Below are 25,000 nucleotides of genomic sequence, written 5' to 3'. Positions count from 1 at the left end.
ATCCCTCCCGGCCACCACCGCCCCTTCCCCTTCTTAGCTATTTCCGCGGAGACTAACAGGAAGAAAACACCTCTGTCTTCCTCGTTTAGTAGTAGCGTGCCGCCAGAGGGCCACCAGAGAGCAGGAAACGGCTTTTGTTTACCCACCAGAAACTTCCTCTATAACCCTCCTCGCTGAGACCCCCTCTCTCCCTTCCTTCCCTATTGCGCTGCTTCTTTTGTCACTATATTATGTTATGTGGCACTCCTTGTCCTGTAAATGACACTGGCACTTGTGTTTGTTAAGGGCTCATTCACCTGTTGGCACTGTCCTTGCTACTTGTTGCCACTGACTACAGGTGGCGGTCATTCGTGGCATTTATCTAAGAATTTATATAAGAACTTGTGCACCATCTTTTATGTTCTCTTATCATCACCTGGCGCTTCCTATTACCACCTGTTTGCCCATCACCACCTGTCTCCACATCACCTGTCTTTTTCCATCTGTCTCCCCATCACATGGCACTCCTATTCCCACCTGTCTTTTACAACCTGTCACTGCACATCACCACCTGTCTAGGCATCACCACCTGTCACTCCACTACCTGTCTACCATCACCACCTGTCATTCCCATCATCCGCCACTCCACTACCTATCACTCCCATCACTCCCCGTCACTCACCTGCAGACTGGTAGGGCCCCACGTATGACACCATCCTTACTCGAACTCGCAGCGTCTTGAAGGTGCTGATGGAGTGCGGACCGAGACTCAGCCGGCACTCTGCTTGCACGGTGCCGCCCGCCGCTGCCACCTGTGGGGATAGAGAGGTGGATGGGTAGGTAAACAGATAGGTAGGTAGAGGGTAAGCAGGTGGATTGATAGATAGATAGGTACATAGATAGAGAGGTAGAAAGATAGATAGATAGATAGCTCGATAAGTAGATAGCCAGATACATACATATATAGATACTTACGTTACATACAGATATTTGTATGTAAACAGATGGATGAAGCAGTAGATGTATGGGTAAATGTTGGATTGGTAGATAGATAGGTCAGTGAATTTAAAAACAGCTTTCGTTTTTTTTCATTGGCCACAACATATTTATTGATTAGTTATAAAATTTTAATCTTTCAGAGAATACAAGGCATAGAATGTAATAAGAAAAGCGATCAATAGCCACACACACACACACACACACACACACACACACACACACACACACAGAGAGAGAGAGAGAGAGAGAGAGAGAGAGAGAGAGAGAGAGAGAGAGAGAGAGAGAGAGAGAGAGAGAGAGAGAGAGAGAGTAGGGTGGTTGGTTTAGAGATAACGCGTTTCAATACATCCACAAAGGGGGAACGATTTGAGGCTATTCAATTAATCAAAGTTTATATTGTGATTTTTTTGTTTTTTTGCATAGTTATGTTTATCGCGGCATCTAAGCGTTCTATTATTCAGTTTTCCAGTTATGTGTATCGCGTCACCTAAGCGTTCTATTATTCAGTTTTCCATTTAGATATGATTATTATTAGATAAGGCGTTATAGGAGGTGTATCCATCTACTTTTTTGTGTGTGTCAGGGAGACTCGCCAACGCCACAGGAATAGGGGGAAGAAATTCTCATTTTGCCGCTCGTGAAAGTTAATTATAGAAAGAGTTTCCAAAAAAGTTGACCAATTTAGTTCCAGAGTTTTTCTCTTTTGATACTTCCTTGTCGAAACAGTTCAAGACGCAGGAGGGAGTAAAAGCAGAAACGGGTAGAGAATCGCAGGGTTTATTAGTGTCGAGGCTGCATTAGTAAGATGGACCAAGCAAGGGTGAGAATCAGTAGTAAGCTGGAGGAGGTTATTTGAAGAAGAGGGAATTGATGTCTCGGAAGTTGTCACTGGATATTCCGTACACAGTGAAATTATATAATCCATTCAACAAAATAAGTTTTGTTTTTGTGTGGAAGGGGGATGGGCAATGGTTCCTCAAGGTCACAGGTTCGAATCCTGGGCACAGTTCGAGGTTAGGAAGGGCATCCACTCTGGGTGACAATTCCCAAATGCTGAAACTAAGTCATTCATTGTGTTTTCGTTTGCGTATCTTTTTGTTTATTTTTTATTATGTGTTATTTATATTTTTTGTCACATTTTTTTCTGATTTTCTAAAGAAACAGAAAGATAAATTGAAACGTAACACAAACTTTCCGCGCGGCGCCTCGCCTCGGCCTGGCACTCCCCGAGGCACTCGCCCCCAGGCAGTCTTGGCGTCCCGTGCCTGCTGCCGCTGCTGCCTTTGCTTCTCTCTGGCTCGCCTTCTTTTCCTGGCACTCTTCTCCTTGGCAGGCACTTCCTCCGCTCCAGTGATCTTGTGTTTGAAAGTGAAGGACTGAGAGGAAGAGGAAGAGAACGAAAACTTGCGGAAGGAGGAGGAAGAGGAGGGGAAAGAGGAAGAGAAGAAGAAGAAGAAAAATAAAAGAAGAAGAAGTAGAGGAGGAGGAGAAGGAGGAGTAGGATTAGGAGGGCCTGTCCCTGTTCTGCCTTGCCTTGCCTGGGTGTGGCTCGCTCTGCAGCTTGGCGTCGTTAGCGCGTCCTCTTCTCGGGGTCGCAGAGAGTCTCCGCGGCTCAATGCAGCGGCTGGGAACCTGACGGTGGCCGCCTTGACGTCGTACTTTTTTTTTCTTTTCTTTTCCTTCGGGTGTGTGAAGGGCGGGACAGCGGTTTGTTTCCCTGTTTGTTCGCCTGCGGTCGTGTAGAGGACATCCAGTGAGGGTGAAACGCCTATTTCTGTTGCGTTTTCTCGACACGAAGGACGCCAGGCAGAGAGTGATCCATGTGTGCTTAGTGAACGGGATGCTTCAGACAAAGGCAGCGTAAATCGAAATCTTCTACGGACTTGTGCAGAATTCTAGAACAGGGCTCTTCAAAGTACGGGACGAGATCCAGAACTGTGTCCCAAGCTCTTGTTCAGTGAGTCGCCGCATCGTAAACAGATATATAAACAACGTGTGAAATGTAATACTGTGTGTTTGTGTGTGCATTTCAGCTGTTTTTGTTGATCATTCTTCTCACTACCAGATTCGAGTTTGTTGTTTATGGGGATGAATCAGTTATGTTGAAAAAGAGTAAGAGTGGAATAGTGGTGAAATAATAAAAAGTCAATAGGAGATAATAGTTCGGCGATTGGTCCATCTTGCTTTTTTCTTTCTTATTTCATGAACAAGATCCCGTTTTGTAATCACTGTAGATGTCATGAATAATGGGCGGCTGTTTCTATAAAATGTTTTATTGTTGCATTTTATTTGTTATACGCATTTGTTTATTTGCATGCACTGCCAGACCCACAGCTAACTTAATGACAAGACTGCTCGAGGGGAGAACCATAGGTGTGGCCCAGTAACATTCCTTGCCTCAGACACATAAACATAGTAGGAATAATTTTCGCTTACCAAACACTCACTCTTACCATCAATACGTATTATAAACCCAAGAAATCTGTAATTAGAGAACGACCGACAGTGAAAGTAATTAGGGAACCACCGACAGTGAAACCGAGACTGGAAGTGGAAGCTTTTTTTTTTAATTGTGAATGATGTATTGAATAACAGTGCACTGCTACTATTATAGCACCATTGCTACAACAACAACAACGATAATAATAACAATAATAATAATAATAATAATAATAATAATAATAATAATAATAATAATAATAATAATAATAATAATAATGTTAAGTAAGGCAGGACTTCCGGATGGCTTAAACAGATTCCTAACCACTAATCTGCAAAGCATGACAAAGGAACTTAGTGCACTACTTAAAGGTGCCATGCAGTTTGTAGAGACAGCCTCATTATCCTTCAGTATAAGTTATTCCATGCTGGACATTGCTTTCTCCATCAGTACATCCTCCTGGCCAGAAGTCTAAGACCTGCTAGCGACCACACCTCGATGAACACACCGCTTCTCGTCCCATCAGCAAAGTTAAACAACGCTGGGTCAGGTTAATACTTGGATGGGTGATAACTATGATCTCATTCATACATAAGGTCACGTCTACATTATATTCTTCCTGTCTTGCATTCATGGCATTTACATTCATTATAAAACGGGATTTTGTTCATAAAAAAAAGTAACAACAGAATAAATGAAGATCAATAAATGCAGTGGTAGGGTTAAGTGTGTTCTTGTCAGATGTCAGTCAATCACGTAGTTTAGATGTGGCTCTGATGATTTATTTTTTTTTTATAGCTGTGTTCCTGCCAATGCAAACACATCTAGTTTTCAGATTTCCAAAACTTATATTTGTCTCTCGTAAGCATTACCATAAAGTTTATGCCTCGATCATTGCATAAAAAAAAAAATCTAAGAAAAATCTACATCAATACATCTTCCCAGCCAGCAGTGTGACACCTAATTGATGTGTAAGGTCGCAAAAAAGAGCAGTCAGACATCAGCAAGCAATTAAAGCAATGTACATACAACAAACTTACAATTAATAAAATGAACTAAAAAACAAAACATAAAAAAAACATAACTACAAAAATCTCCATCTACCAGAAGGGCTTCCTGGTACACCTTTTGTACTGTAACTCCTCCTCCTCCTCCTCCTCCTCCTTCTCTGGGGACACTAATAAATCAGTAATTGGGGGGCGAGGGGAGAGGGAGTTCATAGATCCTTGTCTACTGATTAGGCGTGGTGGGGGAGAAGGAGGGGATTTATAACTCTTGGGAGGAGGAGGAGAAGGAGGAGGAGGTGGTGATGGTGGTGGTGGTGGTGGTGGTGGTGGTGGTGGAGGAAGAGAGCGCTATGAAGAAAAATGAAGAAGAGGAGGAAGAGGAGGAGAAGGAGGAGGAGGAAGAGATGGCGGTGTTGATGAGAAGTGACGAAGAGGAAGAGGTAAACTGGAAGGAGGAGGGAATAAACGAAAGGGAAATAAAAAAATTAGGAAAAAGGAACGATAGAAAAGAAAGAATAGAAGGACAAGAGAAGGAAAGCGGAACAGGAGGAGGAAGGAAGAAAGAATAGATAAAGAAGAAGCAGTAAAAATGGAAACGTAAGAATAGAAATAAGAGAAGGAAGGTAGAAAACGTAAAAAAGGAGGACAGAAGGAAGAAAAAAAAATAGAGAGAGAGAGAGAGAGAGAGAGAGAGAGAGAGAGAGAGAGAGAGAGAGAGAGAGAGAGAGAGAGAGAGAGAGAGAGAGAGAGAGGGGAAGTGAGAGAAAAGCTGAGAAGAGGGAGGGAGGGAAGGGAAAAAAGGTAGAGGAGGATGTAAGAGAAGAAAAAAAAAGGAGAGGGGGAGAGAGTAAGAGGGAAGAGGGTTAGAAACTACTGATGTCGATCCCCTTGAAGATGCCAGTTAGGGATTGGATCTGTTGTTTGGATTGGCTTGGACTCTCTCTCTCTCTCTCTCTCTCTCTCTCTCTCTCTCTCTCTCTCTCTCTCTCTCTCTCTCTCTCTCTGTGGACAAATTAAAGGTGCCAAAATGCGGTTTATCTCCTCCTCCTCCTCCTCTTCCTCCTCCTCCTCCTCCTCGTCTTCCTTTATCTTCCTCATCCTCCTTTTTAATGGTGATGATGGTGCTGATGATGATAGTAACAACTGGCGGCAACAGCAACAACAATAACAATAACAAAAACAACAACAACGGCAATAACACCAATAATAATAATAATAATAATAATAATAATAATAATAATAATAATAATAATATATGATTGGAAGTTTGGTTATCGATTATCCGGCATTCTCTCTCTCTCTCTCTCTCTCTCTCTCTCTCTCTCTCTCTCTCTCTCTCTCTCTCTCTCTCTCTCTCTCTCTCTCTCTCTCTCTCTCTTTTCATCTTCCACTTTCTACTTCCTGGTCTCTTCATCTTTATTCTCCCTCCATCCCTATCCCTATTTCTTCCCCTCCGCCCCCTTGCAACATTTTCTTTCCCTCTCCTTTCTCCTCTCTCCTCTCCTTTCACTGCCCTTCACTTACCTTTCCCAGCACACATTTCCTCTCCTCTTCATTTTTTTCCTCTTTTTCCAGCATTACCCCTTTCACTTTCCCTCCATCCCTTTCCTTCATATGCCCTCATCGATTTATCTAACCCTTCCTTCCTTCCTTCCTTTCTTCCTTCCTTCCTTACTTCCTTCCTTATGTCTTTTACTTAATGTCCTATTGATTACAAAGAGCTTAGTAGGGAGGAAAAAAAATGTGCTGATGTTTGCTTTTCCTTTGTGTTTCTTTGTGCTTCTCGCCTCTCCCTCCCTCCCTCTCTCCCTCCGCCTCTTCCCTTCTTACCTCTTGTCCTGGAACTCTTAGGGAGAGGCCTGGAAGAGCAACCCCCTGGGAGGTAGCGTTGAAAGGTGAGAGGTATTCGTCCAGCACCTGTTGGGAGAGAGAGAGAGAGAGAGAGAGAGAGAGAGAGAGAGAGAGAGAGAGAGAGAGAGAGAGAGAGAGAGAGAGAGAGAGAGAGAGAGAGAGAGAGATTTAGGCAGATGTTTGGATTTTGTTTGTAGTTCAGTTAGTTTGTTAGTTAACCCTTTCATAGCGATAAGGAACAATTGATCTTATAAACATCCACAAGGAAGAAGGAGATAACAAGGATATATTACGCAAATTTCTAGCCGATACAGCGTTTTGGAGGTGGAACAAGATGTCTCAGAGTGATTAGTTATTAAGGAATCGTACCAAATAGAAGTGAAAGGGTTAACTGATTAGCCCGTTATTTAGGCGTGTATGTTGTTTGTTATTAAAGTTAGGCTGGATAGTAAGTGAATTGATTGACTGAATAGCAAGTGTGTTTGTTTGCTAGTTAATGAGTTAGTTATCCAGTCAGGTGGTTATCTATTTAATTCTTGAGGTAAATATCCAGTAATTTAATTCACTATAAGGTTTGATATTTAGCAGGTTATCTAGCTAACTAGTTTATTGATAAGTTAGTTTTGTAGTTATTTAGTTTGTTATCTAATAAGTTTACTAACAACTTGGTTATCTAGTTAATTAATAAATTCGTGAATAAGTCAGTCAGTCAGTTATTGATTTTAGAATGTTAGTTTGCCAGCCAGCCAGTCAAGTTTATCAGTTAGTTTAATTGTTAGTCAGTCATTCAGTTAGTTATTGTTTTTAGAATGTAAGGTAGCCAGCCAGTCAGTTTGTTAGTTAGTTAATTGTTAGTCAGTCAGTCAGTCAGTCAGTCAGTTATTGTTTTTAGATTATAAGTTAGCCAGCCAGTCAGTCAGTCAGTCAGTCATTTAGTTAGTTGTTAATCAATCACTCAGTCAGTCAGTCAGTCAGTAAGTTATTCGGTAACTTAACTAAGTTTGCCAGTTAGCTATGTTGTTAGCTCCGCCAGGTTATGTTAGGCTACATTACCTTAATTAAGTCTCGTGACCTAATTTCTCTTCAGTTGATCACGTTACTGGTTGTTAATTAATGCAGCAAGTCTACGACTATGTACACTGTGGTTGGCTGGCAGGCAGCGACCTTTGTTCCCTTATTTGACTAGCATTTTTTATAACATTTAAGTAACATTTTTCTATCCTCTTTAATTCCGTGACCTTCTGTATTCATCCCCCTTTTTTTTATAATGACATTTTCGTAACATTAAAAGCCATTCTTCCATTTCTCTTATTCCTACTTGCTTAGCTTCATTGTCATTTCTCCTTTATGCTTGTTTCTTGCCTTTCGTCATTTTCTATCCTTCCTTATTTCTTATTCTTCTCAGCTGCTCTTCATCCACGCTCTGTATGATTCTCTCTTCTTTCCCTCGCTTCATATTTTCTAATCCCTTGCCTTCCTCCTTCTTATCTTCCTATTCTTCCATTTCTTTTCTCCCTTTCTTAACTTCTCGCCTTTCTCTCTCTTCAAAATGGTTCTTCCTCTACTTCTCTCTTTCTTCATTCCTCCTTTATTTCCTTTCTCATCCACTTTCATCTGCTCTATTCTTTCTCTTTTCACCTCTTTTCTTTTGTTCCTCCTTTCCCTGTTCTTCCATCTCCTTAACTTTTTTTTTCTACTTTCTTTCATATGATTTTTTTTATCTGTTTCTCTCCCTCTCTTTACTCATTCCTCTCCTCTTTCTTTTGTCTCCTTCTCCCATTTACATAATCTCTTTTTTTTCCTTATCTTTCTTCACCAATCCCTTCTCTCCCTCCTCTCCCTCCTTCTTTCTTCCTTCTTAACTTTTTCTCTCTTATCCATCTTTACTGCTCTCGGTCTTTTTCTCATTCTTTATCTTTTCTTCCTTCTCCCTTCTTCACCCACTTATTTTCTCTACATGATTTTTCCTTTCTTTTCTCTTCATCTCTCTCTCTTCTTCCTGTCCTCCTCTCTCTTGTCTTCTACGATCCTTCCTCTTCTCTCCTTTTTAACTTCTCTTCTCTCATTCTTCGTTTCTCTCGTCTACTCTGCGTAAATCCTTCCTTCTCCTTCTCTAACCACTCTTTCTCTTCTCTTCTCTCCTTCTCTCTCCTCCGTTTCCCTTCTCTTATCTTCTATACGACCCTTCCTCTTTTCTCCCTTTCACTCCTCTTCTCTCATTCTTCTCTACTCTACATAAATCCTTCCTTCTCCTTCCATTAACACTTTCTCTCTTTCCTTCTTTCCATCTCTTCTTCCTCTTTCTTTCCCCTTCTCTCTTATCTCCTACATGACCCTTCTTCTTCCCTCCTTTTCACTTCTCTTCCTTCATTTTATCTCCTCTACCCCATATAAATCTTTCTTTCTTACTCCACCACTCTTCTCTTCTCCCTCACTCCCAGGACATTCTTCATCTCTTTCCCTTCAATCCTTCTCTTCTCTTCTCTTCTCTTCTCTTCTCTTCTCTTCTCCACATAAACCCTTCCTTCTCTGCTCCCTCACTCCAGCACAATGCATAGTGATATATTACACCTGTTACCTGCCTGACTAACGTGTTGACTTAATTGCGACATCTAATTATATTGCTGTTTACCTAAGCTGACGTGACCAGGTACAGTTGCCCATTAACCACAGGTATGTACATCAGCAAGTAATTAAGCAACGTAATTAAGGACCACACCTTCACCTCTCACCTTACCTGGCCACGTTAAAAATAAGATGCGTTGATGACCTACCGCCAGTAATGTCACGTAAAGGTCATTATGTAGTCTCTTTACAGGTAATTATCGTCCTTTTTACCTTCACCTGTGGCCTCCTTCTTTCCTCACTCCGCCTCCTGCCTTCACTCCTCCATCCTTTTTCCCTTCCTTTATTAACCTTTATTTTTCCCACTTCTTTCCTCTTCCTTTCTTCCTACCTGCTTTCTGTCTGCCTTTCTTTTTTTTTTTTTCATTCGCACTTCTCATTTGTTTCCTTCATATTTGTTTTTTTTTTCTTATATTCTCTCTTCTTTATTTCCATTATTTTCTTTCTCCCTCTGCTGTTTTTTTTTCACCTCTTCCCTCTTTCTCATTCTCTCGTTCTCTGTCAGTCTCTCTTTATTCTCCCTCTTTTTTTTTTATTTTACCCCTTTCTACCTCTCTCATTTCCTTATCCCTCCCTCTTATTCGTCATTTCCTCTTCCCTCCTCTCTGTTGACCTTTTCCATCCTCCGACCTTTTCCATTCCCTTCTTTCCCTCTCCTTATCCACCCTCTCGTTTCTTCCTTCGATCCTTCTCTCTTTCCTTCATCCTCCCTCCTCTTTTCCATCCCTTACTTTTCCTCCTTATCCTATTCCCCTTATCCTCCCTGCATCACTCATATTTCATTCCCTCTTCTCTCTATTTTCATCCCCTTTCTCACTCTCCTTCACTCGTCTTCTTTTCCTTCCTTCCTTTCTCATTTCTTTCCAATATCCAACCATCTATCCTCTTCCTTAGCCGTGCTCTCCCTTTCTTCCCCCTCCTTCACTTATCTTCCTTTACTCTCCCTCACTCCTCAGAATCACTTCCTCCCTCACCCATCCATCTATCGACACTTCTTCAGTCTCACTCTCCCTCCTCTCCTTCCCCCTCCCTCACTTATCTTCCTTTACTCTCCCTAACTCCCCTGAATTACTCCTTCCCTCATCCATCCATCTTCTTCTTCAGCTCCACTTACCCTCCTTTCCTTCTTCCTCCCTTACTCAACTTTCCTCCTCTCTCACCATCCATCCATTATTATCTATCCTTGTGTCCTTATTCTTCCTTTTCTTCTCCCTCCCTTAGTCATTTTCCCTCCACTCCTCTACGTCCTTACTTATATTTCTTTTCTTTCTCTCTCCCTCTCACTTATTTTCCTTTCCTTCTCCCTCCCTTACTTATCTTCCTTTTTTACTCCCTCACTCATCCTCCCTCCCCCTCTTTCCATCCCTCCCTCCCTCCCTCCATTCCTCTCCATCCATCACTCCTTCCCTCCCTCCTTTCATTCCTCCGTATTTCCTCCCCTCTCTCTCACCTATCGTCCCTTTCTCTATTCCTCCATTCCTCCATTCCTCACCTATCTCCCTTCCCTCTCCGTCATTCTTAACTATCTCCTGCTCACCTTCCTGCCGTCCAAGTACCAGCTTAGCACAGATAGGTGTCCCGGAGGCGCGGCGTGGCGGGGGCGGCACCCTATCTTGATGACCTCAGAGGTTTGGTAGATCTCCCTCGCTCCATCCACCACCGGGGGGGACAGCGGCTCTCCTGTAGGAGGGGGAGTAGAAAGGTGTGGTGAGGGTAAGCGTTGGGTGAAGTGTGTGTGTGTGTGTGTGTGTGTGTGTGTGTGTGTGTGTGTGTGTGTGTGTGTGTGCGCGCGTTAGTCTTCCTTTTCCTTTTGTTGTTGTTGTTGTTGTTGTTGTTGTTGTTGTTGTTGTTGTTGTTGTTGTTGTTGTTGTTGTTGTTGTTTTTGTTGCTGTTGTACTTCTTTTTATTATTATTGATATCATTGTCACTATTATTATTATTATTATTATTATTATTATTATTATTATTATTATTATTATTATTATTATTATTATTATTATTATTATTATCATTATTGTTATTATTATTATTATTATTATTATTATTATTATTATTATTATTATTATCATTATTATTATTAGCAGCAGCAGCAGCAGCAACAACAACAATAAAAAAATAATTAATATCCGCATATTTTCTTTTTCTCATACTATTCTTCTGTTTCTCTTTATGTTTATCTATCTATTTGTGTTTATCTCTCTCCGGGAACTGCAAAAAAAAAACAAAAAACATTCTCTTCGTCAGACGCAAATGCTAATCTGCAAACTTTTACAATCCATGTTTCCACCAATGCAAATACGAAGGCGGTGCCGCGGCGTCTGCTTCGTTGTGTTCTGTGTGCCAGTGAATTGTTATATTAGATTGTGGATGCTAGTTTTTTCATATTCAGAGGGTTATGAAATCAAATCTAGTTACTCGTCTTTGGAACAACGATAAAGGGACTGCCGCGTGTATAGGCCTGGTGGGTTGTTACAGCTTCCCTTATTTTCTTATGTTCGTAAGTCTACAAAAATCATATGTTCACTTACTCTACTCTGAATAACTGTATGTGATTTGATGAAGTTAAAAAAAAAAAATTGTCTACAGTACGATAAAAGAAATAATGTTTGTAGTAAAATACGCATATACTCTGAATATTATAATAGTAATAAAAAAAATCATATATTCACATACTCTACTCTGAATAACTGTATGTGATTTGATGAAATTTAGAAAACGAATTGTCTACAGTACTGAGATAAAAAAAAAATCATGTTCGTTGGAAGTATACTCTAAACGTTACGATAACCATACAAAAGTCATATATTCACATACCCTGTTCTAAATAACTGAATATGATTTGATGAATCCTTAACAATTATCTATTACAGTAATGAATAAGTAAAAAAAAAAAAAAAGGAAAAGGAAAAGGAATCACGTTTACAGTAAGGTTTCAAGACACTTAACCTCCAAGTCTGAATAGCTCTTTTGACCTTGCTTACAGGACTAGCACTCTTGTGGGGTCTGTTTATTTCCAAGCTTTTGTTGCCCTTGGCCGGTGTCCCTCTTACATAAAAAAAGGGGAGACGTACATAGGTCTAAAATATATAAAAAGATACGCTTATATTGAAAAAAAAAAGATACACATATATTCTAGAAAGATATACTCTAAATGTAATAAAAGCAATACACGTCACAGTCATATTACAGAAAACGGGACCAAAGTTTGCACGCAGGTTTGTGATTGAGAAAGTGCTCCTGCAAACGCCAAACCACAAATTTGCATAAGATTTAACGCCACGGCAAATCGGCAAATGGAATCACACTTTCACTATGGCGGCTTTTCCTGCTGGCGGAAGTGACCAACCCCGGAAATGTGTGTGTGTGTGTGTGTGTGTGTGTGTGTGTGTGGTAGTAGTAGTAGTGTGATTTTATTCATGACAACGTTTCTCTCTCTCTCTCTCTCTCTCTCTCTCTCTCTCTCTCTCTCTCTCTCTCTCTCTCTCCAAGGACGAGTGAAGCCTGCCCCAATTAACACGGATTGAAAACTGCGCCACGAAACCCGGAAATATAAGAGAGAGAGAGAGAGAGAGAGAGAGAGAGAGAGAGAGAGAGAGAGAGAGAGAGAGAGAGAGAGAGAGAGAGAGAGAGAGCAAGCGTCTTCCTGGTTGTATTTTGGTCACAAATGTGAGAGGAAAATGAGTGCAATTGGTCTTAATTGAAGGTAAAAATATGACAGAGAAGAATATTATATTCCTGAGAAGTGGGGAGGAGGGAGGGAGGGAGGGAGGGAGGAGAGGAAGAGAGGAAGGAGAGGGAGGAGGAAGCGAAGCGGTTGAGGAAGGAGGAAGAGGAGAAAAAAAAAAAAACATCGGAGCAAAGGAAAGGGGAGGCGGAAGTAAGGTTGGGAGGCAAAGAATGAAGGAGAGGAAGGAGAAGAAGGGGAAAGGAAGGGAGGGGAGGAGACATCAGAGGAAAGGAGGAAAGAGAGGCGGAAGTAAGGCTAGGAAAGGAAAGGATGGGAAAAGGACATCGAAGGAAAATAAAGAGGAGGCGGTGGTAATGTTGAAAGGGAACGAGGGAAGGAGAGGAAGGAACAAGGAATGGGAGAGGAAAAAACATCGAAGGAAAGGAAGGGGGAGGTGGAAATAAGGCTGGGAGAAGAGGAAGCAAGCGGAGAGAAGGTTAAAAAAGGAATGCGAGAATAAAAGGTCAGAGGAAAGAGAGAGAGAGAGGAAGGAGGAAGGAAGGAAGGGAAAAGGAGATCGGAGAAAGAGAGGAGAGAGAAGGAAATTTGTGAGAGGAGAAACATGAAGAGATACAAGAAGAAAAGAGAAAGCAACGTGGAATGTGAAGCGGAATAAGGAAGAGAGAGACAAGGAGAAGGAAAAAGGAGGAAGAGAAGGAGAGAGAGAGAGTGGGTGATTGAAGGAATAAAAGATAGGAGGAGGGAAATAGGATAGACGGAGAGAAAGAGGAAGAGAAACAGACAGATGAAGAAGGACGATGAAGGATCTTTCTTTTCTCCTTCTTCCCTTGTGACTTTCCTCTTCCTACTCTTCCTTCTCCAGTTTCTCCTCCTCCAGTCGTCTCCCTCCATTTCTCAACCCTCTCTCCTTCCTTTTCACCTTTTTTTTTCTCTTCCTCTTCCTTTAATCTTTTCTCATGGTCTCCTTTTCTCTCTCTGTTTTCTCTCTTAATCGACCTGTTCTGCACACACACCCAAGAGAGAGAGAGAGAGAGAGAGAGAGAGAGAGAGAGAGAGAGAGAGAGAGAGAGAGAGAGAGAGAGAGAGAGAGAGATGCTCATGTTTACAGAAGCGAGAAGTCAAGATTACTGATGTCTCGTTTTTGGTGTGTGTGTGTGTGTGTGTGTGTGTGTGTGTGTGTGTGTGTGAGACATGAACACTGAACAGTAGACACGAGACTCAAAAAGGAAGAGAAGAAAGGAACAACAAGAGGAAGAAGAAGAAGAAGAGGGAATAGGACGAGGAGAAAGAACAAAGAAGGAAAATAAGAGGAGCAATAGAAGGTACCTGGAAACAAGGGCCTTAAAACACTGAGAATTTGAGTGGGTTATGCAGACGGAGTGAGGAATGAAAGGAAGAGGAAATGTATGGAATTAGAAGTGTATTGAGATGAGGAGGATGAGTAGTGAAGTGAAGTGAAGTGAAGTGGTCATGTCAGGGTCAGAATTTGGGGAGGTAATTGCTCTCTCTCTCTCTCTCTCTCTCTCTCTCTCTCTCTCTCTCTCTCTCTCTCTCTCTCTCTCTCTCTCTCTCTCTCTCACACACACACACACACACACACACACACACACACACACACACACACACACACACACACACACACACACACACACACACACACACACACACACACACAAGATTTCATTTGCATATCATTAGGACAAAAAGGGAAATGTGACAGATTTCTTTTCCTTTTTTTCCTTTTTTTCGTACCGTAAAGAGTGGAAAGGAGAGAAAGATGAAGGGAAAGAAAGATAAAATAAGACACAAAGGGGAAAAAAAAAGAAAAGGAACAAAGGGGAGAGAGAGAAGATAACAGGGAATGACGGTGGAGGAGGGAGGAAGTGAAGAAAGATGGTATATTCTACTGTAGCAAGAAAAGGAATTGAAGGAAGGAAGGAAGGAGGAGGAGGAGGAGGAGGAGGGGGTGGATGATGAAAAGAAAAAGAATGTCTACCTCGTTTTGATAAGTGCTGGTAATAATGGAAGTGCCAGGAGGGAAGGAAGAGAAGTACTGTGAGGGGTGGTGATGCGGTGCCGGCTGAGTGTAAGGTGTTACTGAATGCCCACCTCACTCACTCATTCATCCCCTTAGACTGTAATTCACTCACCCACTCACTCATTCCATAAATCACTCACTCACCCATCCACTCACTCATTCTGTAACTCTCACACTCAGCCAATCAATAATTCTATAACTCATTCACTCACCCACTCACTCATTCTATAACTCCACTCTAAAGCTCATTCACCCATTCACCAACTAATTCTATAACCCACTCACCCACTGATCCACTTACTCTAACTCACCCACCCAGTCCACTCGCTGTCTTAATTACTCATCCACTCACATACCAGCCCACTCACCCATCCATCAACTCTCCTATCCACTCACCCATCCAATTTTGCCAGTATTCATCCATCCAGCCATTCATCCAGCCAGTGCCCCACCCCGGCAGTACTCACTTAGCACAGCCATGGTCCCGCTGGCCGCCTCTGTCCTGAAGCTGGGGTGCTCAGCGATCACCTCACAGCGGTAGCGTCCCGAGGCGGCGGGCGTGAGGCGCGTCAGGGAGAGCGTCACGTGCTGGTCGCTTCTGAACACCTCCTGCAGGGGATGGGAGCGAGCTTGGTGAGACTGAAGACGTTGATTGGATTGGTTATGTTATTTGGAGGTATGAATTTCAGGACTTCCTCAGCCGTACAGTTCTTTTTTTAATAATTTTTATGTAAGAAGGGGGGGTACTGGCCAAGGGCAACAAAATATCTATATAAAAAAAGGTCCGCTGAGGAGCTATTCCCTAAAGAAAAGCCAAAAGGTGTAATTAAAAAGTGTTTTGAGTTGTCATGGGCATTAAGGAGACAATAGGAGGAGGGTAGTAGGACGCTGTGGAAATGAATTAACGAGAAAAAAAAAAAAAGTGCAGTTGTCATTCCGTGGCTTCATGTGCAGCAAGAAGTCAACTTTTAATTAAGATATTATAACTTTATGAGAATTAATGAACGAAAAGCGAAAAATAAAACGAAAAATATTACAAAGGTATTGACAACAAAGCCCGATCAAATTTTTGGAATACTGAACGAATAAAAAAAATAAAAAAATGAGGAGCGGAATGAGGAGTGAGCACATTCAACCGTTTGTCTTCTTTCACGTAAGAGGGGCTCTGGCCAACTGAACAAATAGGCTGAAAAAAAAAAAAAAAACGACGACAGGGGGTTTCAAGCTGACTTAAGATCACCATCAACACCCTCGCCTGAACCAGCGCGGGTTTGGCTGCCCCATGTGACCTATTCGCCTCGGAAGTAATTACAGCGAACCACCACGTGACATACGAAATCAGGAAGCCTCGTGGTCGTAAAACGTGAAGTGAACGTGAAGCATGAACGTAACCCTTTTATTGCCATGGTCGTCCTTCCTTAACCTTCCCGGCACTGTAAAATTTAATATTGTTTGCATGGAGACACGGGAGAGCTAAGAGAGCAAACAGAAGATTAATTTTGTCTCTTCTTTTTTTTTTTTTTTTTTTTACGCTACAGAGCATTTACGAGGACTTAGCACACAAATAGCGTCTAATAAGTTAAAGGATGTTGGAGGGAAAATTTTGTCTGGCAGTGAGAGGATTAATGGCTGTATTGGTCACTTTTTTTTTTCTTTTTTCATGTAAGAGGGGCACTGGCTTAGGACAAAAAAAAAAAAAAAAGGAAGAAAAAAAAAAACACTGAGATGCCAGTCCCTCAAGAAAAAAGCAAATGGATAATCTAAAAACTGGAGAACAACTATCACCATCACCAAATCTTATCACGACAATGATGTTCCCCCTTGCGAGATAAACTTCTTCCTTAGCGTAAAAGAAAATGGGGCGATCCACATGTTCGTATAAGGGAATCAAATACTATCTTACAAAAGTACCTAATCTTTATCGCCCCCATTGGATCCTGCACCTTATTACAGCTTGAAGGCTCGGGGACAAAGGGACTCTTCCTCCCACGCACGATTATTCGATCCCTGAGGTGCTGTCACGTAATTCTCACTGGAGGCGACTCGTGAATGTGGCGGAAAAAGGAAGATTTTTATGTGGCGTATTTAGAAAAGGTTTTGAAATGACTCTTGGTATTTGTCTTTTCTTTTTATGCTTTTATTTTATTCTATTTTATTTTATTTTATTTTTTTTATCTCTTTCTTTCCTGGTGTTTGTTCTTGTTTGTGTTCTTTGTTGTTGGGTATTTACTTGTTTTTATTGTTTTTTTTTTTCTTCTGGGTATTTATTCTTTTGTGGTATTTGCTCTCATTTCTGTTTTTTTTTCTCCATGGCGTTCTTTGTTATGTGTTCTTCCTGGTAATTGTTCTTCCTGATAATTTTTTTTTTTCTGGTATTTGTACTTGTTGTTACGTTTTCTTCTCGGTATTCGTTCTTCTTGATATCTGTTGTTCCTCATGTGTAGTCTCTCCAATATGTGTTCTTCCTGGTACCTGTTCTTCCTAGTATCTGTTCATCACGGTATGTATTCTCCCTGGTGCAGCTTCTTCTGTTTAATATCTTCTATCTACAAAATCTTCCTAGCCTGTATTCTTCCTATGCATGGCTTCCTCTCCCTCGCCCTTACGACATCAGACGGGAGGCAAGAGAGAGAGAGAAAGAGAGAGAGAGAGAGAGAGAGAGAGAGAGAGAGAGAGAGAACATTAGAATTAAGAATAGAAAGCTAGAATAAAAAAAAAAGTAACGTCGAATAAAGACACGAAGTACTATTGAGAAAACTTTAAACGGGTATAACCTTGAGTGATGAAAACGCAAAACTGTGTGCCATTTTTTTTTTTTTACCTTAAGATCAACACGTCCCTATGCTATCAAAATAATCCACCAGTTTTCATTTTTTTTTTTCGTGCATTTCTTATACAATGTGTGTGTGTATATCTATCTCTTTGTCTGTCTGCCTATCTGTCTATCTGTCTATCCGTTTGTCTACCTTCTTGTCTTCTGTCTTTCTGCCTGCCTGTCTTGTTTTATTTCTGTCTATCTATCTTTTCGTCCGTCTGTCTGCATGTCTTTGTGCCAGCCGCCTCGCCCAGGTTAGAGTTTCTCCGATAGTACATAGTTAAAGAATCGCCGAAACATCAAGGTAGTACTGTGAAAAAAAAGGAGAAAAAAACAACAACAGCGCCACCAGCAGCAGCCACAGGAGTAAACGTATAAATGAGACACGAGCTTTTCTTTGTCCTTTGTACCCAGAGCGTTGGGGACCGTGCACCTGCTGGATTTCGGGGCGACTGTGGTGGTGGTGGTGGTGGTGGTGGTGGTGGTGGTGGTGGCTGGCACTCGCACGGAAAGGAAGTTATGTTACTCATTATTGTCTTGTCTTTGGGTATTAAAAACAGAGTGAAATGCATGAGGTGGTCGCCCCCGGTCACTGCAGAGGCGAGAACCAGCAGTGGCCTTGTTTGGAAATGCAGGAGTGGTGGTGGTGGTGGTAGAGAGAGAGAGAGAGAGAGAGAGAGAGGTGGGGTTAGTGAGGTGAAAATAAAGGAAGGTGATAGGGAGAAATGAGTTGTGGTTGTTGCGGTTATTGCGGTGGTTGTTTTAGTAGTGATAGTAGTAGTAGTAGTAGTAGTAGTAGTAGTAGTAGTAGTAGTAGTTGTTGTTGTTGTTGTTGTTGTTGTTGTTGTAGTAGTAGTAGTAGTAGTAGTAGTAGTAGTAGTAGTAATAGTAGTAGTAATAGTAGTTGTTGTTGTTGTTGTTGTTGTTGTAGTAGTAGTAGTAGTAGTAGTAGTAGTAGTAGTTGTTGTTGTTATACGGACAGTACTGGTATGTGGTAGTACAGCTAGAGGAGCTGAACGAAACCCTTCACTCAACAAGGATCTCGTTGTAATGAGTGACCTTGAGATTAGGCAGTGGGCAGTGAATCAGTGAGAGGTCTTGCATCCGTTACTCATACAGATTTTCCATGTACCCAATAAATTTAATTTGATGCAAGATACCTCTCATAATTTAACCAATTTTTGTCTTGGGGTCAATTTGCATTTGTTTACAATGTAAAGAGGTTGCCCTGCTAACGCAGTTGTTCACAGGTGTCTAGAAATGCCTATTTCAGCACATTCACACATATCACCCATTCACACATATCAGTGACGAATCAGTGCCGCGTCCGCTTATTCCATCAGTGTCAGTGAAGAAAAAAAAAAAAAAAAAAAAAAAAAAAAAAAAATATATATATATATATATATATATATATATATATATATATATATATATATATATATATATATATATATATATATATAATATATATATATAATATATATATATATATATATATATATATATATATATATCATATATACTTTTTTTTTTTCATGGACGCCGGACGAGTGGTGTGAGTTTGTCCACAAGCATGCATGAACTACTTATTGAATTAATTCGGAATCATTCTGTTCTGCATGATTCGTCTCAGCCAAAGTATATGGACAGGAGTCTCAAACAACGCATTTCGAAAAATTTTATTCCACCATCAGGGAATTCCTTATACCGAATAGCAAACTTTCCTTCGCTTTATCTTTTCTTCCACGCTTCATGTACCCACTTTCTTTCATTCAGCTTATTCTCAGCCTCATCCTCTTCATCAAGAATTATGGCAGTCATTGCCACTTCCATCTCTGAAAACTTTGCCATCTTGGAAGACATTGCTTTCACGCAGTACGGATGTGTGTGAACAGACGTCACTGAAGTGTCACGGATTTCACTGACACTGAACTGACACGCCACTGATACGTCACTGATGTGAATAAATCAACCTTTAAAGGTGAAAGACAGTGTTTTTAGTGTTTTATCACTCATAAGGGAATGCACAAGACATGAATGGATGCCGCGCATGGAGAAAAACTACACTAAACAAGCCTCTTTTACCTATGTAATGTTTACTCCTTCATTAGGTTACGTCTGGCGCGGCCATTGTTTTTATCGTGTACTGTAGTAGTAGTAGTAGTAGTAGTAGTAGTAGTATGTAGTAGTAGTAATAGTAGTAGTAGCAGCAGTAGTAGCAGGAGGAGGAGGAGGAGGAGGAGGAGGAGGAGGAGAAGTTGCAGCAATAACAGAATTGCAGTAGTAATAAAAACAGCATTATCGTCATCACAGTCGTCATCGTCATTACCACCACCATCACCACCACCACCACCACTACCACCACCATCAGAAATAGCAGCATTTTTTTTTTCCACAGTGCGTCCAACAAATCTGATCTTTTAATAACTTTCCTCCGGTCATCACTTTTCTTTCATAACGTCCTTCACGGAAAATATTACGACTTTTTTTATTCCCTTCCAATTACGGATAGGAAGAGGAGGAGGAGGAGGAGGAGGAGGAGGAGGAGGAGGAGGAGGAGGGAGGGAGGGAGGGAGGAAGGAAGGAAGGAAGGAAGGAAGGAAGGAAGGAAGGAAGAGAGAGAGAGAGAGAGAGAGAGAGAGAGAGAGAGAGAGAGAGAGAGAGAGAGAGAGAGAGAGAGAGAGAGAGAGAGAGAGAAAAGTATGCAAAAGACAGGCGTAAACAGAAAATAGAGAAAGAGGAAGGCGAAAAATGGAAAGAGAGAGGGGGGAACGAAAGAATTAAGAGAGAGGGAGCGTCTGGGATGGAAAAAAAGGGAAATAGGGTGAAGGGAAATAAAGGGAGGGAAGGGAAAGGGAGAGGAGGAGGGAGATGGAAAACATAAGGGAGGGAAGGGATCTGGAATGTAAAAAGAAGGGAGGCGGGAAGAGGAGGAGTGTAGGAATAAACGAGAAAGGGTTATAATTGGGGATAAAGAAGAGAAGTGAGAATGTTGATAAATGGAGAGAGAGAGAGAGAGAGAGAGAGAGAGGAGAGAGAGAGAGAGAGAGAGAGAGAGAGAGAGAGAGAGAGAGAGAGCAGTAAAATAAAAATAATAAATACGTTCTTCTATTTTTTTCTCGTGTGTTAATGAGTTTGACCAAAAAATTACCCCCCCAAAAAAAAAAAAGAAAAAAGTGGAAAAAACTAACATCCGCTTCTTAAATAATAGAGGTAAAATGAAAGTAAGAAAAAGGGTTTGGAAGTAATTAAATGTTTCCACCTGGGCATTTGTGGCGGTGCTGATCGAGGCCACCAGATGTCAGCAGCAGAAGTGATCAGAACATGCTGACCCAGGCCCTGCATTCCAATCAGTGTGTGTGTGTGTGTGTGTGTGTGTGTGTGTCCAGCTGTCTGTCTGTCTGCATCTGTGACATTGGTATGAACATAATTGTATTTGATTTGCAAGTAATATTATATACACGAGATGGATGTGGTACTGATGGGTGGTGGTGTTAGTAGTAGTAGTAGCAGTAGTGGTAGTAGTAGTAGCAGTAGTAGCAGTAGTAGCAGCAGTAGCAGTAGTAGCAGCAGTACCAGTTGCTACTAGTACTACTGGTGTAACAGTGTCTAGTAATAATGTACATTGTACAGTAATTAGATGTACAATTATTTTCATAGGTAGCAGCATGTCTGTATGTATGTATGTCACAAATGGGTGAGGACGGACATGGGTGCAGCTTGCCTGGCCACGCCACTCCACGTCATACACCGTGGAACTTTCCATGCACAATTTTTGTCACTGGTAGATAATTAATATGATTGGCACCACACTTCTTGTTTTTTAGAGTTCATCTGTGTCAAGGATTTTGGTATGCATAATTCTTTCTTACAAGCAGGATTTCACTTTCCTTCCTTGTGTAATTAGAGAGCTATAATCATGAATATATTTGCGTACTTGTGAGTGCGGGCAATCTACAAACATTTCAGCTGTCAGCATTTTGAGAGACAGGAGAGGTGGCGGTGCTGCACAGCTTGTGTGGCTTTCCGTGGTGCCGCCCTTGACTGACTGGCGGCCGCCGCGCTGAGGACCGCTTGGCGCCTCGGAATGCTGACAACTGAAATATTTGTAGGTTGTCCACATTTGCAAGTAAATCTTTATATTCATGATTGTAGCATCCTGATTCCACAAAGAAGGAAAGTGGAACGCTACTTGTAAGAAAGAATAATACGTGTTAAAATACATTACGGAGAGAGCAGCTGTTAGAAATAGTATGTTGTAGCACATACATATCCCTTCTTCTCACCATCTTCCTTCATTGTCAGCCCCCTTCCTTCATCACCCCTCCCTCCTGTTTTCTTTCCCATCACTCTCCCCTCTCCTCCCCTCTTACATCACCAACATCAAGAAAAAACTCTAGGTCCGTCCACTTGTGTGTTGATGGCTGTGGCGTGCTGGTTGTGTGGTGAACGTTAGAACACTACTACTACTATACTACTACTTCTGCTACTACTACTACTACTACTACTACTACTACTACTACTACTACTACCATTACCATTCCCTCACCACCACCACCACCACCACCACTTACCGCCACCGAGAACTCCGGCGTGGGCTGTATGTTGATGGCTCTGGCACGCTCGGTCGGCACGAAGCGGTAGAACTCGGTGTTGTTGTGGTACCACTTGAGGGAGTAGAGGCGTGTGGCGGACAGCTGGAAGGAGCACCCTAGCGTGGCCTGTCCCCCTGCTAAGGCGAAGGGCGGCACCACCACGCCCCGCAGGAGATCCCCCTCTGTTGTACCTGCAAGAGACAGACAAGAGATAGATAGACAGCCAGGCAATCACATACACACATCTATCCATCTGTAGAGCATATTCTGAAACACTTCTGGCTGCACCCAGAGTACTTTCATAAGTTGTAGTTTAAGGATGTTTCTACGACTCTAGTAATAGATTAAAGAAATGTTTACATTATTAGAAAGAAGAAACACTCTTGAGAATCCGGCTCATCATCTCTGTGCCCTTGGAAAATAGTCGTGGTGAGAGAACAAAGCGTTTCTGAGTACCAGCTTATACACCAGCCCAGCAACCACACACAGGATGGGCCAGACAGAGCACCACACACTCATACTGTAGAGGGGCTATGGATACTGCCACTGTATTCCCTACATGTCGTAAGAGGCGACTAGAAGGGAAGGAACTAAGCGGTTAAGGACTCTCTTCTCGGTGCAGTGTCCAATGAAAACACACATGACTAAGAATGGTGTAGATACAAGTATATACAAACAAGGGTATTGTTCGTTGTATTCTGAAACGTTTCTTCATGTTACAACTCTAGTGGAAGCTATTAAAGTGTTCAAGAATGTTTTCATGATTCTAATGCTAGTTTAACAGGGGTTGCATATCTTTAATGGCAAAAAGGACTCTTGAGAACCGGACTAATCATCTCTGTGGCCTTTGAAAATAGTCCTGACGAGAGAACAAAGCGTTTCAGAATACTGGCCCTGAATTTGCACTCGTGTCAGTCTTTGCAGGTGAAACTGTATTCTCCTAAGTAAGATTCCACATCTCACTGTTACGTGCTTTATTGATTTGTACTTATGATTTCTCAGGTAAAGCCAGTCTGGAAGTTGTACAGTACGTGGTTGTTAGGTTTGGTTAGGTTAGGTTAGGTTACATAAAGAGAATGCGTAGGGAGGTGAATGTCTTGATATAGAGGTGAAGTGTATGATATCAGTTCACAACATGGTAATAAAGTTTGCTCCGCCAGAATGAGACGAGTGTTTTTTTTTTTTTTTTTTTTTTTCTGTACACTGATGGAAAACAGATAAGGAAACTGACACGACAACACAAGTTGGACTCAAACCTTGTACTCTACGCCCCACACACACACACACACACACACACACACACACACACACACACATCTGCGCGCTAACTCATAAATGTGCACGATCGCCGTACTTTCATGGGAGAAGGGGAAAGTGTGTGTGTGTGTGTGTGTGTGTGTGTGTGTGTGTGTGTGTGTGTGTGTGTGTGTGTGTGTCGGGGGGGGCGGGGGTTGGATTTTGGGGAGTGGAGGGGAAGGGGGAGGGTATTTTAAGTTATATTGTTTTGAGGGGGAGATTTGATTTGTGGTGTAGGGGAGAGAGAGAGAGAGAGAGAGAGAGAGAGAGAGAGAGAGAGAGAGAGAGAGAGAGAGAGAGAGAGAGATTGTTAAGGTAAAGTGATTAATTGGATTGCGGTGATAGTAACAAAATAATAATAATAATAATAGTAGTAATAATAATAATAATAATAATAATAATAATAATAATAATAATAATAACAACAACAACAACAACAACAACCTTTTACTCATGTTTAGTCACCATCGGACAGTTGTAACTTCCGTGCGTTACTCAGCTCAGGTCGCGGGTCACTTGGCGCACCCCCTCCCCTACATCCACCCCCGTCTCCCTCAACCCTTCTCTTACACCTTCGCCCCTGCACTCCCTCCCCTGCACCCCCGCCTGCCGTGCCTCCCCCTTCCGTGCGGGTCGATAAATGAGAGACTGCGATCATTAGGGAAGGTGAGCTGCGGCGGGCCAGATGTCACAGGGCTTGTTGTGTTAAAGGATTCTTCTCTTTGTAATTGTGGCACGTGGAGGGAGAGAGGGAGAGGAGGAGAGGGAGAAGCTGGTGACGTGGTGCATCTGTCAACCGCATCAATGTATTTTTCTCATTGTCGTCTTCTTCATCATCTTCATCTTCTTTTCTTAGTTATTGGTTATTATTATTACGATTTGCTGCTTCCTTTCTTCAGGTTTTTTTTTCTCTTTTTTCTTATTTCTTATTCTAACGTTTTATCTATTCTTCCTCCTCCTCCTCTTACTTCCGCAACATTTTCTTAACTAGCCTTCCCTCTCCTTCCACCTCATTCCCTCCCCTTCTCTTCCACTTCCTTTCCCTTCTCTCCCCTTCACCTAATACCCTTCGCTTTTCTTTTCTTTTTTTATCCGTTTTTCTCTCACTCTCTCTACCCCTTCCTCCTCCTCCTCCTCCTCATTCCTAATTAGCTTTATCGGACTTAGTACCTTAAAAAATAAACAAGGAAGGGTTATGTTAAAATTTTGTGATTCGCTCTGGTGTAGCTATGGGATGTCACCTTTCCGAGGCTCTTTCTGGCTGTCTGGCACCGCATAGAACAAGCGAGTCCTTATCTCCATATAGAATTTCCACGCATTTACTCAACTCTGTATGGCAATTCTTTTCATGTCAGTGTGCTAACTAGAGAGAGTGGTGGATGGGGAGGAGCCTTCGTCGGTGCTATTTTTCTCACTATAGATTAGATAATATGACCACCACTGCTGAAAACTTTAACTTCATTTTTAACTCTAGACGGTTTTCGAGTGGGGATAAATCATTGTACGCAGGCGGTGCAAAACTCGTACCGTTCAGTCACGTGTGTTGGTGGACGTGGTGCCCTTTGAAAGCATCCTGGGAACTTACACCACGACATGGCAATCAAAGGGTTAAGGACTAATAGATATGCTACTGTTTCTCTTCCTTTGCGTTCCTTTGTGTTTCACTA

At 41.8% G+C, this 25,000-nt stretch overlaps 1 protein-coding gene across 1 annotated transcript in view; it reads right to left on the bottom strand.

The window, feature by feature from the left end:
• Positions 1-25,000, bottom strand: part of LOC135094332 (uncharacterized) — a 79,074-nt gene that overhangs the window by 15,176 nt on the left and 38,898 nt on the right. The window contains exons 3-7 of the mRNA XM_063994339.1: positions 22,017-22,228; positions 15,095-15,236; positions 10,439-10,581; positions 6,256-6,342; positions 662-791 (exon numbers count right to left, since the gene is read on the bottom strand). Coding sequence (XP_063850409.1) covers positions 662-791; positions 6,256-6,342; positions 10,439-10,581; positions 15,095-15,236; positions 22,017-22,228 — 714 coding nt within the window. The remainder of the gene's footprint in view (positions 1-661; positions 792-6,255; positions 6,343-10,438; positions 10,582-15,094; positions 15,237-22,016; positions 22,229-25,000) is intronic.

This window comes from Scylla paramamosain, chromosome 3 (genome assembly GCF_035594125.1).
Source record: "Scylla paramamosain isolate STU-SP2022 chromosome 3, ASM3559412v1, whole genome shotgun sequence".
NCBI classification, from domain to species: Eukaryota; Metazoa; Arthropoda; class Malacostraca; order Decapoda; family Portunidae; genus Scylla; species Scylla paramamosain.
This window is presented reverse-complemented; position numbering and strand designations above follow the sequence as displayed.